The following is a 19146-nucleotide window of genomic DNA, read 5'->3' as shown; positions in this document are numbered from 1 at the left end:
ATTTCAATTAATAATTTAAGTAATTTTATTATTATATTAGAGAGCAATTATAAATTTCATTTTTTTAGTTAATTTTGTCAAATAAAAATTTGTAATAAAGGGGTATTTGTAATTTTTCAAACCACATGAGATAATAAGGGGCTATTTGTAATTTACTCCTTTTTTTTAACTTAGAGTGTTTGACATGTGCTAAAATAATACATGTTATTTTAGTACATTATTTTATTTGACTTATAATTATTTTATTTGAATTATATCATCTTTTTATTACATTATTTCAAACTTAACTTATATTTCACATTTTTTTTTTGATAAAAAATTTAAAAATATATTTGTTTAGATTACTCCAAACACCCACTAAAAAAAAGAAAGACCAAATATATAAATAATTAGGTCCTCTAAAACTAATGCTTTATTCTATTTAATATTTTTCTTTATTGGCTTTTAACATAGGAAAATTCTAAAGCACGCCTCTTTAAAAATAATGTATCATATGTACCCTTAATTATATTATTTTATTTTTTAGTTATGATCAATTTTTTTTAGGGAGATTTGGTGATAGACTCCTCACTGTTTAATTTGTCTTTCAAAAGGACAATAATTATATAGGTACTTTCAAAACCCCTAGTATTTTAAAACTTGTTTCTTTTACTATATTACCTTCATATCTATTAGCTCTCCTATTAAGCCATCTTCACTGTGTATTTTAGAGTAAAATTTTACTTTGAATCATAGTAAACTTTACTTTACTCTGAATCAGAGTAAAGTTTACTATGATTCAAAGTAAAGTTTTATATTGTTAAGCAAATCAACATATTTTTAACCAGAGTAAAATTTTACTCTGATTCAGAGTAAAACTTTACTCTGATTCAAAATAAAATTTTATATCGTTAAGCAAATCAATATGGTTTTAACCAGAGTAAAATTTTACTTTGAATCATAATAAACTTTATTTTGATTTAGAGTAAAATTTTACTCTGAAAGTACAATTTTACTATGATCTAAGGAGAGTATTCACTTTGAATCACACTAAGTGTCATGTATTAATAACCTTGTGTGTTTGGTTGCTGAGAAAATCACAGAAACATAACAAGAAAATCAAATATAGTTTGGTTCCTGAGAAAATCAATATGTTTTTTAACCAAAGTAAAAATTCAGAGTAAAGTTTTACTTTGAATCATAGTAAACTTTACTCTGATTCAAAGAAAATTTTATATTTTTAAGCAAATCAATATTTTTTAACCAGAGTAAAACATTACTCTGATTCAGAGTAAACTTTACTCTGATTAGTAAAATTTCTGTGTGAAATTCTTATTAGAGAGATTCTTATCAAAGAGAGAGAAAGAGAAAGAAATTGAATAGATCATCCATTTTAATCGATTGATCATTCATTGAACAAGCTGAGTATGAACATATCAATTCAAAAACTAGTAAAAACACAAATCTATATTACAAGGATATATAACCACAAAACATACAGATCAAAAACTAAACAAAAACATCTAAATATCAACATAATCATAATCTGATTGAGGTGACCATTTCAGAGAACACATCCAAATATCTCTCTATCTTTTGATTTCAAAGAATACATGTGTTCAACAACACTCATACACACACAAATATATATATATATATATATACACCTATATATTCAAAACTCAAATCTATGTTTAAAAAAATATCGCGTAATATACATACATACACTCACTTACTGATATATATACATATACACATGTATGTATGAGTCATATATACCTACATACATGCACACACATATATATATAAATACATACATACACATATACATAGGAAGAGCAAATCAGCAGAGACGTGGCGGAACTTGGCGTGTTCGCCGGAGGGAGCGGGGGAAGAGGATCAAACGCTGGCGGCGTTGGCGAGGTCAACGCAGGAGTTCCAGAGGCGGTAGTTGAGCTTCTAGATATGAAGCTTGAAGGAGTTAGAGAAGGGAGAGAGGGAGGAGAGAGACAGAGAAGATGGGGAGAGAGTGGGTGGAGAAGGTGGGAAAATTTAGTTGAGGGTATAATAGTCTAATAAAATATTTAAATAATAGATTTTGTCCTTTATGCAAAACTTTATAATTATGAAGGGGTTTATAAAGTATAATTTTTTTCTTTGTCCTTTTAACAATGAAATGAAGGTAAATGGGGTTTATAGCCAAATTTTCCTTTTTTTTAGTTATGACATTATTTTAGTTATGTCTTATATTGTGTTTAGTTATGACATTTTTTTAAGAAAAATTTATCTGTAAATCTCATTTTGAGGAATGATGATCTATTTAATCTTAAAGATTTTTTTATAAACTAATTAGTCCTATTGATTTTGGACACATAGATTTAATATATTATTTAGAAATTAGATTTACGGTTATACCCTTATTTCTATTATGTTTCATTTTTTTTATTTTTTTTTATTTTTTTAGACTAGAAAGGTAATATACACAATATATGAGAATCAAATTTAGGATGAATTTTTATATGAGAATTTTTTTATTTGGAAAACATTTCAAAATGAGTACAAAAATGACTTGAAATATAAATTCCTTCAAACATTTTAAAAGGATATGAGATTCTTCAAACATTTAAAAAGGAGTATAAAAATCACTTATGTTGTGTTTGGTTGGAAGATTTGAAGAGAGATTTGGAAAGGAAAATGAAAAAAATACGTGAAATATGAATAAAACATACCTATATTTCACCTAGTTTCACACACCTTTTCCTTTCCCCTTTTCAAATCTCTTCCCAAATCCCCCAACCAAACACAACGTTAGTAAATTTTGGACAAATGTATAATTTCAAACTGTAACACTCCAATATAAAATTCAAACGTAACACTCTAATGTAACACTAAAAAAAAAAAAAAATTCTTAGTGTACTTTTTCCAAACGCAACACTCCAAAAACATTCTTTAGTGTAACATTTCAATATAACACACAAAAACTCATTAGTGTACTTTTTCCAAACATAACACTCTAATCTAACAGTAACACTTCAGTCTAACACTCCAAAAAAATGATATGAGATTTTTCAAACCATTCCAAAAAGATGTGGAATTCTTCAAACCATTCAAAAAGGAGTATAAAAATTCCTTAGTAAGTTTTGAGAAAATGTATAATTTCAAATTGTGAGTGTTACGTTTAGAAAAATTACATTAAAGAATTTTTTAGTATTTTTGTGCGTGTTACATTGGAGTGTTACGTTTGGGATTACATTGATTGGAATGTTACGTTCGGAAAAAGTACACTAAGGATTTTTTTTTTTTTGGTTACATTGGAGTGTTACGTTGTTACATTTGGAAAAAGTACATTAAGAAGTTTTTTAGTGTTTTTACATTGGATGTTATGCAAGTGTTACATTATTGGAGTATTACATTTTTTTCGTAATGTTGGATTTGTTCTAGGAGGGAAAATCTAAAACCTCTATAATGCGAATTGCTAATGTGTAATTTTACATTTAGAGAAACTCACTTTTATCCTTAGAAAATTAAACCCAAAGATGTAAGTGATTACCTTTTTTGTGTAATTTTCACTTTAATGAGCATGATCCGGATTGGTCCGGATTGAGGAAAAACCAAGACCAATTCGTTATTTACGGTTCTTGAAAAATTGAAACCAATCCAATTCATTTAAATTGTGGAACCAATCCGTTTAAACACAGATTAGATCGGTTTAGGACCACGAATTCACATAATTAAATAACAATAAAAATATAAAACATTTTAATTTCACAAACTGGATACACATTACACAAAGCAAAGTTCTCCTCTGTATTAAAACTAAACACAATATCAAACAAAAGCAATAAGAAAACTGGTTTTAGACAACAACAAACAAATAAAAGCATGAATGTAACAAACTCCATAAACAGGGAAAAAAAAAAAAAAAAACAAACAAAACAAAAAACAAACAAAAGCATGAATGCAGCAGCACATCAGCAACAACAAACAAAAGCACCATAGCAGCACAATAGTAGCAATACAACAACAAGCCAAATCACTTTCTAGCAGCAATGTTGACATTGGTTAGAGCTGCAAAGAAATTAATTTCAGTTTAAAGTAAAAACTAACACAATACATGAATGTAATTTAAATGATAAATTGAATATTGAAATTCCATTACTTCTTTCTATATCCTCCAAATCTGCAAAGTTTTCTTCCATCTCAAGTGGCAATGGCAAAGCACACAAACAAGAAAAAGAAATACATCAAAAAAATAGGATTAATATTATAACACAGAGATTATAACACAGATTATAACAGAAAGGCTTGCACAAATGTAATCAGAGATTTAGCAGTTTTAGAACACAGATTATAACACAAATGTAAAGAATTACTAGCACTTTGAGCAGTTGGGCAAAACTAGAAACACTAAATAGCATTAAACATGTAATCAAAGATTTAGATTTACCGAATCCATTGTAGATAAGATGAAATGAACAATCAACAAGATGAATGATCTGAGATAAAATCAAACAGATCATATATGAGCAGAGTTATCAAATATGGCTTAAAAAACAGAGCAATCAAACAAAACATACACAAATATAAAATTAATCTGAGAGTACAATGCAAAAACAGAGTTATAAAGAGAACAAACATAAACCTGAGAGTATAATGCAAAAAGAAACAGAACACAAATGAAATCCACAAATCTGGATAGATATAATATATACATAAGAAACCCACAAAAAGAAAATATAAGAGTTATCAAATGTGACAAATCTGGGGTTGGAAAAATCAGCAAACAGGTTACAGAAGAAACCCACAAAAAGAAAATATAATATATATATATATATAGAGAGAGAGAGAGAGAGAGAAAGAGGGGAGGGAGAGAGAGCTACAACTAATGATCTGAGATAGATGATTTGATCTGAGATGGAGGATCTGAGAGAGAACTTGTCTGAGAAAAAGAAGAGAGAGAGAAAGAGAGAGTGCCGAGAGAGAGAAAGAGAGCTACAACTACCAATTTAAGATATATGATCTGATATAAGATAGAGGATCTGAGAAAAAGAGATGAGAGTGTAAGAGGCAATGAGTGAGTGATGTGTGAGGTTAAAGATCTGAGATGGAGGATCTGAGAGAGAACTTGTATAAGAAAGAGAAGAGAGAGAAAGTACCGAAAGAGAGAGATGAGAGTGTAAGAGGTAGTGAGTATGAGCGGCGTGTGTGTGGAATCCGGATCACCCTGTCGCCTTCCCCTGTCGCCCTTTCCTGTCGCCCCCAAAACGACGTCGTTTTGGGGGCAATTTTCAGAAAAAAAAAAACGCAGAGAAGAGGGAGGAAGGAGAGGAAGAGGGAGAGGGAGAGGGAGAGGGAGAGGGAGAGGGAGGGTAGGGAGGAGGAGGAGGCTGCGAGCTCGCCGTCCGTCCTCGTCCCTCGCCGCCGTTGCAGCCGCCGTCGCTGCCGTCGCAGCAGCTCCACCTCGTCGCAGCCGCCGTCGCTGCCGTCCGTCCTCGTCCCTCGCTGCCGTCCGTCCTCGTCCCTCGCCGCCGTCGCCTCCTCCTCCTCCTCCCCTGTATTTAAGGCCCCCTCCCCCTCCCTCTCCCTCTCCCTCTCCTTCCTCCCTCTCCCTCTTCCTCTCCTTCCTCCCTCTTCTCTGCGTTTTTTTTTTTTGAAAATTCGCCCCCAAAACGACGTCGTTTTGGGGGCGACAGGGGATGGCTACAGGGAATGGCGACCGAAGATCCGGATTCGTGTGTGTGAGGTTGAATTAGGGTTGGTGTTTAGCTTTTATATGAAACAAGAAATGATATTATGTGGGAGGATATATAGTATAAATATAGACTATTTATATACGGTCCGGATCGGTTTCAATCAGGAACCGTGGGGTTCAATCTAGAACCAATCCGTGGCCTACGGATTTTTAAATTTCTAATCCGGAATCGAACCACAGATCCAAAAAACCAATTTAATCCTACTGGATTGGACTGGACCTGATTAGGTTACGGATTATACAAATTCCTTGCTTAGCCCTACCTTTGGGTTCATATGAAACAAAAAAAAGAATGAAGGACTAAACAGTTCACAAGATCACATTTTGAGATTTATTAGTGCTTCAACATTTTTTTTATAATTATGACTCAACAAATCAAAATTATGTTTTTATTTTTTTTTAGTTATAAGGTGCATATAATGCAAATCTTTCGAAAGGTATAGAGCATAGTGTTTCTCATATCATGAATAATGATACATTATCTTGTTGTAATCATTTCATTCAAATCTAAAATTATTATTTTGTTCATAATTTTAAAAAAATGGTTATCACACCATCCTAAATAAATATTGTATGAAATTGTCTTTGTAAGTAATTTTTTATACAAAGATGAGGAGTTTTGTAATTTACCCTTATTTTTTTCATTAACTAATTAATGTGTGCATTTTTTTTTAATTTAATTTAATTTTTATGGAAAAAAAATTACCTAACCATAATGTTCTTTCATTAAATTGTGTAATGTTGTTAGCATTTTTTTATCTAATCATATTCTGTATTTTGTAGATTTTGTGTGTGGATTTTTTTTGAGGAAATGTTAATATACACATCCCTTGAAAAAAAGTGTGTCATATACATCCCTAATTATATAATTTTCTTCTTTAATTATGATAATATTTTAATTATGATTCATGAGATTTTTAGTTATGTCATATGTGATATTTGGTCATAATTATTATTAGTATTTCTTTTTAATTATGACTTAAAAAATATGCAATTTTTTTCTTTAATTATAAAGTGCATATAGTATACATTCTTAGAAGGATATGTATCATAGTCTTTTTCTGTCTTTTATATTATCTAATCATATCTTCTGTATTCATTATGGATGTTAACAAAACAAATTAATAATAATAGAGTCCAACTCCTCTCCAATCTGGAAACAGACTAGACAGTACTATTAGGTCGCTGTGGGTCCAAATCGAGGCCCAAATGTATAGAGATCATATCTTATGTATTCATTATGCATGTTAACTGAACAAATTAATAAGGTACACCTCCTCTCCAAACAGACTGGATGATATTGTTGGGCCGCGATGGGCCCGACTTTGAACACATCTCGATGATCCAAATAATTCAATGTATAGAGATCATATCTTTTGTATTCATTATGCAGGTTAACAAAACAAATTAATAATAATAATAGGATCTAGCTTCTCTACAATTCGAAAACAAACGGTGTTGTTGGGCCACGATGGGCCCGACTCTGGGCCCATCTCGATGATCCAAACTATTCAATGTGTAGAGATTGTCGAATATATCATTCCTACAAAAAATCACATTAATCAGATTGCGATAACCACTTGATTAGCTTGAATTTGTGTCGGTGATTTATTTTTGAAATTATAATTACCGTTGAGATAAATACAAACAGATTAAATGACTATTGATATTCAATTAACGTAATTTTTTTCAGAGATAATGAACTCGACAAGCTCTACATATTGAATGGTTTGAATGATCAAGATAGGCCCATAATCAACCCCACTATAGCCCAATAGCACCGTACAAATTGATTTCGGACCGGAGAAAAGCTATGGCCATGATGAAAAATTTGTAAAACATTACATTGAAACTCCCCTTAAAATACAAAATTAAGATTATTAGAAATAAAACATGATGGACTAATCTACAATTTAAATAAAAGTACCAGAGTGCACAATGCTATTTTTTCAAATAAAATTCACAAACATGTAAAGACGCATTCATATATAAATTGCTAAATGCTAATTGATACTAAATATATTTACAAAAATCACTCTTATCAATTTGTCACACCAGCTCTCATCCGGATCAAAATTTGCTCCAACTATGCTATAGGGCCGGCTCACCCAAATCACCGTAACTTTAAATTCAAAACCCAATTTCAACAAAGGCCTTGTTTGGTAAAGGTTATTTTTTTATTTTTTGGGCTAAAAAATACAAAAAGACAAAATAGACTAATAACCAATAAGACAATATATCACATCAAACCCATAATCATTTCACTTTTCCTCTCATAAATATTACATCAAACTACAAAAAAATCTAACCATTCTCCCAATCACAAATATTTTAATGTATTAAAATAGTCAAAAATTAAAATAACCTATTAAAATAACAACTTTTCAAACACTGACAAATACACCTTTTGTTTTTTGGGGTGTGGATTGACGATTACTTTGGTACTCCTTTTGTCCTACTTTATAAAGTTTCGAACATAAAGACGAGGATGGCAACGAAAACAACAGAGAAGAGAACCATCAACGGATGCCAACCAATTCAACCTCATATACGAGCCAAGAGTTTGGCGGTATATTCTCACCAGCTCCCTGACTGCCATAACTGCATCACAAAGATAAGATAAGTTTATGTGAGGGAGTGAAAAAACAAGCAGAGAAACAGAAGCGGAATTTAATACATATTCACATAAAAATAAATAAATAAAAGGATTTTATCTTATACCCCATTGATGGTGGGATAGTGAGCCTTCTTTTGTTACCAACTCGCATACCTGAGATATTAGCAAAAATATAAACCTAAGATGGTAGCAAAAATAATAATGAAACAACAACAAAATTATCAACTTTAACACTTGCAAAAAAAAAAAATTGTCCATGAGGTAATTACCGTTAAGACCCATATTCCATCCCTCTATAACATCTTCAGCACCTACATGAAGCAATATAGTGGGGTGAGATTAGGGTTAAATATAAAATAAACAAAACAAAACAAAAAATATGTTATTTGCTGGATAAATACCTAGACGAAACTTTAAGGGAGTTTTGCCGATATTTGTGTCAAATATTTGTCCATTCTCCCTTAACTTGCCGATATAATGGACTTTGACCTAAGCCAAACAAAAGTTAATTCAATCAACAAAGGCAACACCACAAAAACATATAGAAACTCACAGGCTTTGACCTAAGCCAAACAAAATATGATACAATTGACAACATATATTCACCTATTACAACATATAGGACTACAATAATATAATTCAAATTACTTCCTGTTCATGAAATTGGCTGGGATGATCACATCCACCAACAATTATTCATTTATTGATCGATTAAAAACAAAATACTTGCCTTTTTCCCCAAAGCAGCTATTTTGCCATCAGGGTTACCCATTTCTAGCTCTTCAATGACCAATCCATTTGATAAGGTCCTCACTTGAGATGACTTGGCTTCCACATTCTTGTCCTCAAATCCCATAATGGAGTCGTTCTTTTCTTCTGTTGTCAAGGAAGGTGCATCTTTATTCATATTTCCCTCACTCTCCTGAATTTTACTCTTCTTTTTTTTCTTTTTAGTTTTCTTGTCCACAGATTGATCTCCATCAGCTACTCGATTGGAATCAATGTCAATACTCCTGCACATAATTTAAAGCAAAATTTTCTACAAAATCAGAAGACAATATTAGGAGACAAGTAGTGGAGAAAGCTGATTACCAAACTGGAAGATCAAGGCTACTGCTTTATTTTTTGAGGGGGAAATTACAAAATAATCCCAGGGTTTGACCCATGTAGCTTATTATTATTAGATCCTAAGTTTTTTAATTTTTTCAAATGAAACCTTGAATTTTTAAATTATACACAATTCCAACTCTTCATCTATTCCCATTTACTTATCTAACAGACTTGTTTTTTTGACATGTGTTTGAACTTGATCACACCAAATCATCATCACTATTTTTATCAACCATCTATGATCAAAACCATCCCTCATCAACTATACCATGAAGTTGAGCATCAAGAATCAAACCCTTCCACTCTCTCCTATTTACAGCCACCTGCTCAGCTCCTGCTCCTGCGTCTCCCCTCCCCTGCTCCACCTCAAAAATGTTAAAAATTTGGAGCGAAGGCAGCTTCATATTTATTGGAATTGAGCAGGACAGGTTGTTGTTTCTCACGTACAGGACTTTTAAATTTGGCATATGGAACGGTGCTGTTGGTAATGAGCCTTGGAGGAAATTGTCAAAGACGTTAAGGGTTCAGAGAATTCACCCATCAATTTCTGCCTTGAAAGCTCCAACTTGACTCCAACCCAACCATTAATAATTCTGAACTCCAACAATTGGATGCTTATCCAGTTACAGAAATTGAGGACAAATTGCATGTGATGCCTATCCATTTACAGCAATTGGATTTGGGAGAAGATGAATTGGTGCTCCCCCAACCATTAAAAATTCCTGGCTCCAATGCCTCGAGATCATTTGGTGGGGGTGCGGTGAGAGAAGGGGGTTAGGTGTGGCAGTGTGATGGGGGAAGGGGCTGGGTGTGATGGTGTGATAGGGAAGGGGGCAGGGGGTGGTGGTGAGCGCAGTGGAGGTGGATGGCTTTGGTAGGAGAAGGTGGTGGATGTGGGTGGCTGCAATAAGAGGAGGTGGCAGTGGTGAGTTTGTATATATATTGTATCTATATGTATGTATTTTTTAATGATGAAGATGAAATGAGGAATTTACAAAATTGTCCCTACTCTTTTAGACAGATGACTTGTGTTGTACTCATTTTAAAAATTCAGGGTTTTATTTGAAAAGAATTAAAACCTCAGTTTAATGTGTTATAGTACAGGGATCAAATCCTAGGGTTATTTTTGATTTTTTTTTATTGTATTTTCCTTTTTTTCTGGTACATCGGATACCATAGCCTAGTAAGGGGAGGGTCTAGCCTATGGTGAGACTTGAACCCTTGACCAGTGAAGGGGGTTGCAATTAAAAGTAGTTAGGAAGGAGAAAAAAAAAATGCTCTTCACAGTTCTATTTAACATATTAGGGGCAAAGTACTCACTTAACGCTGGCAAACTTTTCATCTTGTTCACTTCTAACACTTTTTCTAGCAGCGCCATTTTGCTTCATTTTGTCCTCTTTAAGGACATTATTATAGTTTGCACTGCCTTCAACAGCTTTTCTGTCAGCAGCGCATTCTTTCCTTCTCTTCTTAGGCTTTGCACCATTTTCTGAGCCAGCTTCAGTAGAAGGCAGACACCAGTCAGTTTCCCTGTTCAAGTAAACCATACAACGTGAACACAATTAAGGCTCAAAAAACAGAATTATCAACCAAAACATGTGCATATTTACAAGCATATGCATGCATGCAGGAATCACATCCAACACTTGAAAGAAAAATTATAGTCCTCACTTTTCAGTGGCTGGCTTCTGATCCTCTGCTTTGTCTTGCAGGACTTCATGATCTTTCAGGGAATTACTATGGTTAACAACGCCCGACATGAGAGTTTTTCCCTTTGTTCTTTCTTTCCTTTTCTTCTTTGACTTCATGTGGTTTTCAAAGCCCACTTCATTAGAAGGGGGTAAGGAATTATATGGCAGGTCAGATTCCCTGCTTGAACACATCATTTAAGCATGAAACAAGCATAAATTAAAATTAACAAAAAAGATAACCAATAAGATCCAATGTTCAAGAATATAACACACATGCACACATTATCAACAGCTCAAAAGAAGACAATAATACTGACTTATCAGTGTCTGGCTTTTGAGTCTTTTCTCCTGTGTACTGCAATTTCTCCTCATTGTGGGCATTGTAACAATAAACAGTAACAGTTTTAAGAGTCTTCCCCTCACTGGACCTTTCTTTCCTTTCCCTCTTCAGTTCAAAGCTGTTCTCAGAGCCCACTCCATCAGAGCAAAGGAAGGAACCAGATGGCAGGTCCATTCCCCTGCTTGAGTATACCAATAAGATGAACACAAAGAACAAAAGAATCATCAATGAAACCCTCACATAAACGATGTCTAGACAAGCATCAGTAGGGTGATTCCTTCATCACACAAAGTTTATCCCCGTTTGTGTAATTATGAAATCTGTTTTTTCTATTGTCTTAATCTTAAATGGCGAAGAGTAGCATATATAACTGGTGGTTACGATTTTTTTTTTTTAACTACACAGAAAAAATCTGGGATAAACAAAAATTACAACAGGTAGATACTAACATAAATCATCCGAGGCATATGTGAACTACCATAATAAGCAGTCATACAACACTCTCACCTTTCTGGCTCACCATCTACAACAACAGCATCAGCTTTACTTTTTGGATCAATAATGCAAGTGCCATCATCTTCTGTCTTCTTGTTGCCTGTTTTACTTGTTTCCATGTCAATCTTTTCTCCCGCTTCAGTTCTACTACTTTTATGTAGAAATGAAATTGGGAAGTTGTCTTCATCTTCACTTACTAGTCCTGATACACCCGTGCATTCATTGATAATATGTTTTTGGTGGGAATTATTGTCATCATCATCGTCAGATTCAATTGACTGGTAATTCTTCTTAAGTCGTTTACGGATACTTTTCCTCCTTGGCTTCTTCATATCCAACATCTCCTCATCAACCTCTGGAGTCAAGATCACCAAATTTCAAACAGAATACACTTCACTTAAAAAATTGCATAAACTATTTTTTCCAAATGTATTAGCAAGTGAACACCGTAAAATAAATCCACAAACTTTCACGTCAGATCAACAGTAATTTGATAAAAAAGTTCTTCACTTCGATTGAATCTGAATAAAGATTGCACAACTTGGCAACATGTCGCACAGAATACTACCAAGTCCCGGCAAAAACAAACAAAATTATGTGATTGACAAATTTAATGTTGCCAAAAATAGGTGAATTATATGTAATGTTTAAAATTGAAAAGGCACTGTGCAGCCACTAAAATAGAGTTGACTCAAAATTGTATTCACAAATTTCACAGGGAGAAATGAAGCATAAGGAATGAGAAAGATACCTCTGTCATTCGAAATAGGAGAAGCTGGAAAAACTTCAACATTACCATCATCAATAAAACTATCCTCATATTCATCTTCATCGCTGCAGTGAGTTGATCGTTCTGTCTCTGAGTTTGCAATATCCTCCCCATAGGAATCTCTTTGTCATCATAGTGAAGGAAAGTAGAAAGATTCATGCTACTAAACTAACAAAATATAAAGCAGCTTTTGTCCAAAACAGTCCAAGTGGTTAGGATAAAAATATTTCTGGCAGTGGGATTGCCAAAAAACTCCCCACACCAGATGTGGTAAGGAACTTCTATAAATAAAAGAGATATAAGTTAATTACTTTAATTTGACACTGAAATAAGAGATGGCAGTCATATGAATCATGATAATGAGGAGGTGTGACAATCTATGAAGCACGGATACTTCTAGAAGAGAGTCCTATCCATATCGGATACTGATACTCGAATACTCGCACATACATACATATATATATATATATATATTTTGGTAAGAGTAGATACATATTTGATACTTCTCAAACATATCTGATACTTGATATTAATTTTCCTTGATTTTGAGAAGTATTAGATACTTTTTGGATACTCCAAGTCACATATCCGAATTATTATGAAAGTGAGATTGTAATAATTCTTGCATACCATTAAAGTATATGAATTCCATATCCATACTTTCTAAAAAGTAAGAATAAATAAGAAAATATAATGACACTAAAATTGGATTTCGACAATTAAATAAACAAGTATATTTGAGTAAAACACATTTGCATATAACACATTTAAGTGTGAAAGGAAAAGGTACAAGGGCAATAAACACAATTTAGAGTTGATATTGCAATGGAATTTTCATAGGACCTACTAAATTTTTTTTTGGTAAAGTGATTGTCATTGGACATTCTTTGAGCTAATGTGCAAAAAAATACTAAAAATTATTATAAATAAAACAATAATAGAATTTTTTTTTACTAAAGTATCCTAGACTAGACGTTCCTGTATTCTATTTATTTAATTTTTTTTGTGTTGCCATATCCATATTGTAACATACCCCATATCCTGTATCAGTACCCGTATCTATGCTTCATAGGTGACAATTCACTGCTTGTCTCACTGACAGGAAGGAAATATGAAAAATGCTATATAAAATATCAAATTTATAATTTTCCTTAATTATAGATGTAGAAACATTAACAGAACTTTGGAATAAAAAACAAGACCCAGTAACATAATATGACAGGAACAACTCTTGCAAGCACAAAATGTTTGTATAGCATTACTACATGAGATCAAGTGAGGGAAAATTTGACATAGAAACACAAGGATACGTGTCGTCATTTAGATTTGAGTGTCGGCCATTACCCAAATAGTAACCGGTGAGGTAAACGCTTCGAGGACCAATAACAGAGAAGACAACTTCACCAGCCTCTTCAAATTCCAATTCCAAATGGCATGATTCTGTTTTATCAGGCAACAAAGCACATAGAAAAACCGGACTCTTATCTCCTACATTACACTGAACTAAGCTAGTCTTTGTAGATGAGCCAATCCCCAACGTTGCCTAAGAAATCACAACACATTGATGAGCCATTACCAAAAACAACCTAGTCTTGAAAGTTCTACATATGGGCATCTCCAATCCTCAACTCAAATCTATATCAAATTTAAATTAGGATAAAAATACTCAAAACACCCTCCACTCCTTGACCAAAACTCATACCAAATGAAGTTTTACTCAAAATTTTACCCAAATCAAGAGAGACACAAATGTTTACTCGAGATTTTCAAGGAAAATTTGTGGCTCTCAAGCTTATCACTTGCCATCAGTGAAGCTTTTACTCAATTTTATTTATAAATCTCAGTTTGTCCATTAGAGTGGTTCATATCAAATAAACCTTTGACTAAAATTTGAGTAAGGGCTGGAGATGACAAGTTTACATACATAGTAACCTCAAATTCAGTTCAATTGCCCCCAATAATGGAATTTGGAAAAGAAAATACAGGTTTTGTTGGGGAATCAATACCTGAGAAATGCGAAGCCTTCCTCTGATCCGATCAAATGAATGAGTGAATGGTTTTCCAGGTTTTACCTCAACCCCTGAAAGTGAAACCCCAATTGAAATTTAATTGTAAGTAGAGAACATACCAATCTAGATTTACATCAAACAAAAGATTCTACAATTCAGAGATTCCATTTTGATTGCTTGTTGAAAGAACAAAAGAAAAAAGAAGCGTATACACGTATATATATATTTATATATAGAGAGAGAGAGAGAGAGAGCGCTAACCCCAGAAAGCCATTCGTGGAGCGAAATGTTGTAGGGTTTGGATTGAAGTTCAAATGATCAAATAAGAGGTTCTCTTTAAACCCTAGATGATGGAGCTCTTGGGTTTGTTAAACCCTAGCAGATGGATATATATATATATAAAATTTATATATATATGATTCAGGTGGGTCATGTGAATAATGACGTGGCATCGCTAGCGCGGGAATTTTAAAGCTGTTTATCGAGCTTCCCTAAAAAGAAAAAAGGAAAGAGGAAAAAAATTAAGAAATTGATCCTAATGAGCTTGCTTGTTTTCTCTTTTCAGTTAATACTTTTCAGAAAATTCTATTTTTTTATTTTTTATATTTTTTTATTTTTATTGACTTTTTTTAATATTTTAAGTATTTTTTTTTTTACTTTTAGACACACCTAACATAAATACACCTAAAAAATAAAAAAATTATAAAAAAAATCTTTTAAAAATTCACTAAATACCAAAAATATAAAAAAAATACAAGAATTCAGTACATTTTTTGTATTTTTATGTATTTATTAATTTTTTAAAATATTTTTTCACAAATTTTTTACTTTTTAGATACATCTAACTAAAGTGCATCTAAAAAAGTAAAAAAAATGTTTAAAATTTAAAAAATATTCACTAAAAACAAAAGAATACGAAAACCAAAAAATCCAATTTTCAAAAAACTTAATCTAGAAAACTCAAACAAAACACAGTGAATATTTATGCAAGAAATTGTTAAAAGATTAATTTTATCTTTGAAAAAATTAGGAATAGATCCTAATATTTATGCAAGAGTTTAAGGATATTAAGATTTCATTTGGGATATGGGTTGGTTTTTGGTTTTTTGACTTTGTAATTATTTTAACTTGAGGCTAAAAAACGTCATTTGTGATGGTTTTTTAGTTTTTTTGACTTTCGTGAGAGAAAAAATGAAATGATTATAGTTTGAATGTGATAACTTTTAACTTGGAACTAAAAACCTATTTTGTTTTTTTGTAACTATTTTAACTCCAACCCAACTTCCCAAACGACTACTAAAAGTTTAGTTATTAGTTAAAGTCTCTAAGTTTTTAAATTCTATAATAATAAATAAATGTTTTGAGATAAATAGTCAAAAATGATCTTACAACTTATAATCTTAATTTTTCTATGATGTTTTTTTTTTTTTTTTAAGATTTCCCACGCTCTCTATTTTTCTTGCTCTTTCCTTATATTCTCTCTTTATAATGGACGATCGTTTCAACTACATCCATCTCCACTGTTGTCACCTCCTTCAATTACATTTACGTCTTCTATCGTCATCTCATATAGATCTTAACTGTGTTGCCGTTTATAACCACCACCGAGATCTAAACCTTTTGTCTGTTGTTTGCAATCACTATTTACACTTTGATCATCTTACCACCGTCGACTCCACTCATTGATTTTTTTCCCCTCTCTATTGTTGGAAAATATGATTTTTCGACAATTTCGATACTATTAAAGTGGGACCCAATCATCTGTTGAGATAGGTTCAAGTAATTTTGTATTCTCTTAAATGAGAAGATTATAATGCAAAAAGGATGTGCCAAAATCATTAAGTTTTGAATGAGAAATTATCTCATAAAGTGGGCATTAATGAAAGGGGTTTTGGGAAGGTGAAAAACCACCTATCCCATATTAGTTAATGTTGAAAACATTAACGAATATATAAAGCCAAGGATTTGTCTATAGTTTGGGCCCTTTGGGCATCCAAATTTCCAAAGGAAAGAAGTTATGGCTGTCTAAAAGATGGGGCTTGGCTATCTATATATGTTTATTTTTTATATAATGCACATGAGAGTTTTAGACCTTTGTAACTCTAGCCCTAATGGCTAGAGTTGATGACCATTGATTTGATGCTAGGGTTAATGTTGGCCTTCATGGCTAAGACCCTCCCTTACAAGTATAAAAGGGGCTTTTTCCCTTCATCTTTTGGAGATGATTTGTAGAGGGTTTTGAGAGATAGAAAATGGAGAGGATTTGTTTAGATGAAAAATAGGTATGGATTTTTACACCAAAAATATATTCCCTTTGCTATTCATTTTCTTTGGTTCCTGTTAAAGAGAGTACTACGAATGTTCATGTTTGCTGGAGCTGTTTTAGTAAGTGCTACTGTAGTAGATATTCAACAGTTGTATCTTAAGAGATGTATGATAGCAGACCTCCAATATTATCAATAAGGCGGCGAATATGTTTTAAGAACATCGTGTGAAACACGGGTCTTGATTTGCATTCCTTATCATTTGTTCTTCATTTTTTCATAATTAATTTTGTTCTGAATTTTTATTTATCCATGTTACTAGTTGGTTCTAGTAATTTGGTTTATTTGAATTCCATGTTGTAATCTAGTTCAATTATGTATATTTAGTTTTATGGTTTGTTCTCCAATTCTATATGTTATTTTATTTTATTTAATAATAAAAACAAGATTGTTTTATCTTCTCTATTTTATTTTATCTAATTTATTTTTCAATTATTATGAAATATACCAACATCTCTCTCTCTCTCTCTCTCTCTCTCTTTATGTTTTCTATGATTCATTTATCTTTTATCCCTTTCTTTATTTGATATTGTTCAATCCCTTTCTTCTATTTGATTTTTATGTTGTGTTGTTGTTTAATAGATATTGTTTGTTGTAATGATATAAAAATATTTACATTTTTGTTTAAGTTCGAATGAAATTAGTTATTGGAATTTTTATGACTTTCTACAATTCAATAGATTTGGTCAATGTGAGTTCTCTTAATTTTTGCAATTTCATTAGATTTGGTTAGTATAAATTTTCCAACTTTCTACAATTCAGTAGATTTGGTTAGAGAAATTTCACTGACTAACTTTACTAAAATTTTAGAAAGTTAGAAAAATTTCACTATCACAGTAAAATTTTCCTGCAACAATTATAATTTCCAGTGAATCTTTGGAGAAATAAAATTTGACTATGCTAAATTAGTGAAATTTCACATTGTCAGTTTTCATCGGAGAGTGGCTGAAAAATAATCACCGACAATCAGTGATCTTTGCCAAAAAACTGTTGCTGGTGGTCATCACCAATAGTCGTAGATAGAGACCTGAGGTGATCATCGACGGTAGCAGAGATGTTCAAAGGTTGGTAGGGTAATAAAAGTACACTAAGGGTAGTTTTGTCCAAAAAAAGTTTAGTGTCCTTAAATTAGTAAGTATATTTTAGTTGTACTTCAACTAATACAAAATCTTTTTAAGGGAGCTGAATAAAAAAATTCATTTTTTGAATTTTTAGGTGTATATATGCAATAAACCTTATGTATAAGTACAAGTCATTATGTTTACAAAAAAATGAGACATTTTATTTTTATTATTATAAAGGCGTTCTTTTCATAAATCCAAATTTGGACTTCTTTTGTCCAAGAGTCCACACTCTAAAATATTAAGTCCAAAAGGACACATTTAAGTCCATAAGGACACCACTCTTTATCTGTGCAAACAAAGCTCCAAACCAGTACCCTCTTTCTCTCTCTCTCTCACGCATGAATGAAACCCCAATCTGCTTGTTTAGAAGAGTGTTAGTCATGAATTTGCTGATTGGGAGCATGGGCATCTGAGCGGAGACCGAAGAGATGTAGAAATGGTTCTCACGAAATCCAAAAAATTGGTTAATGAAGGAGATGAAGACGTAAGAGTAGCCTTGGAATTAGTGAAAACCTCTATCTCTTTTTACATCATTTTTTCTCTCTTCCTCAATTTCCTCATTTTTCTCCTCCTTCATTGCAGCCACCGCCCTTCTTCACTTACTTCCCCCACCGCTCTGGCCACGACTCTCACTGTCACCGCTATGACTTTGAAGTTCATATATATGGAAGTTAGAGAGAGAAATTCTATGAAGTTCATATCCATGGAATTACTACACAAAATTATCATTATCCAAATTACTTTATTGACTCTCTTCCCTTTCTCTTATAGAGTTTCTCTCTCTAACTTCAAGTAGGTGTGGACATATAAATATATATATATATATATATTTCAATTCTAATTCTACAGGTACAAGAGATGATGAAGAAGAAGAAGAAGAAGAAGAAGAAGAAGAAGAAGAAGAAGAGAGAGAAGGTGGATTTGGAGTAAAAATTC

General features: G+C 32.4%; 1 protein-coding gene across 1 annotated transcript; it reads right to left on the bottom strand.

Moving 5' to 3' along the window:
- Positions 1 to 7970: 7970 nt before the first annotated feature.
- Positions 7971 to 15226, bottom strand: LOC114297400 (peptidyl-prolyl cis-trans isomerase FKBP53). Its single transcript, XM_028241817.2, has 13 exons — positions 15024 to 15226; positions 14760 to 14833; positions 14064 to 14296; positions 12736 to 12875; positions 11997 to 12339; positions 11467 to 11667; positions 11130 to 11327; positions 10779 to 10988; positions 9079 to 9361; positions 8750 to 8837; positions 8618 to 8659; positions 8453 to 8501; positions 7971 to 8332 (listed from the first exon to the last, which is right to left on the bottom strand). Exons 1-13 carry the CDS (start codon positions 15034 to 15036, stop codon positions 8251 to 8253), a joined length of 1956 nt encoding a protein of 651 aa, XP_028097618.2. The 5' UTR covers positions 15037 to 15226; the 3' UTR covers positions 7971 to 8250.
- Positions 15227 to 19146: the final 3920 nt, after the last annotated feature.

This window comes from Camellia sinensis, chromosome 5, assembly GCF_055761805.1.
Source record: "Camellia sinensis isolate YWXY chromosome 5, ASM5576180v1, whole genome shotgun sequence".
In the NCBI taxonomy this organism is placed as follows: domain Eukaryota; kingdom Viridiplantae; phylum Streptophyta; class Magnoliopsida; order Ericales; family Theaceae; genus Camellia; species Camellia sinensis.
Note: the sequence above shows the minus strand (reverse complement) of the source record. Positions and strands in the feature narration are given on the sequence as shown.

What these genes read in the sequence shown, in the direction of transcription:
- LOC114297400 (XM_028241817.2), bottom strand. An exon ending in GTAGATGGTGAGCCAGAAAG is followed by an intron (nt 11,668 to 11,996) that starts GTGAGAGTGTTG and finishes ATACTCAAGCAG; the next exon opens with GGGAATGGACCTGCCATCTG. An exon ending in TAGCTGCTTTGGGGAAAAAG is followed by an intron (nt 8,838 to 9,078) that starts GCAAGTATTTTG and finishes TGTTTGGCTTAG; the next exon opens with GTCAAAGTCCATTATATCGG.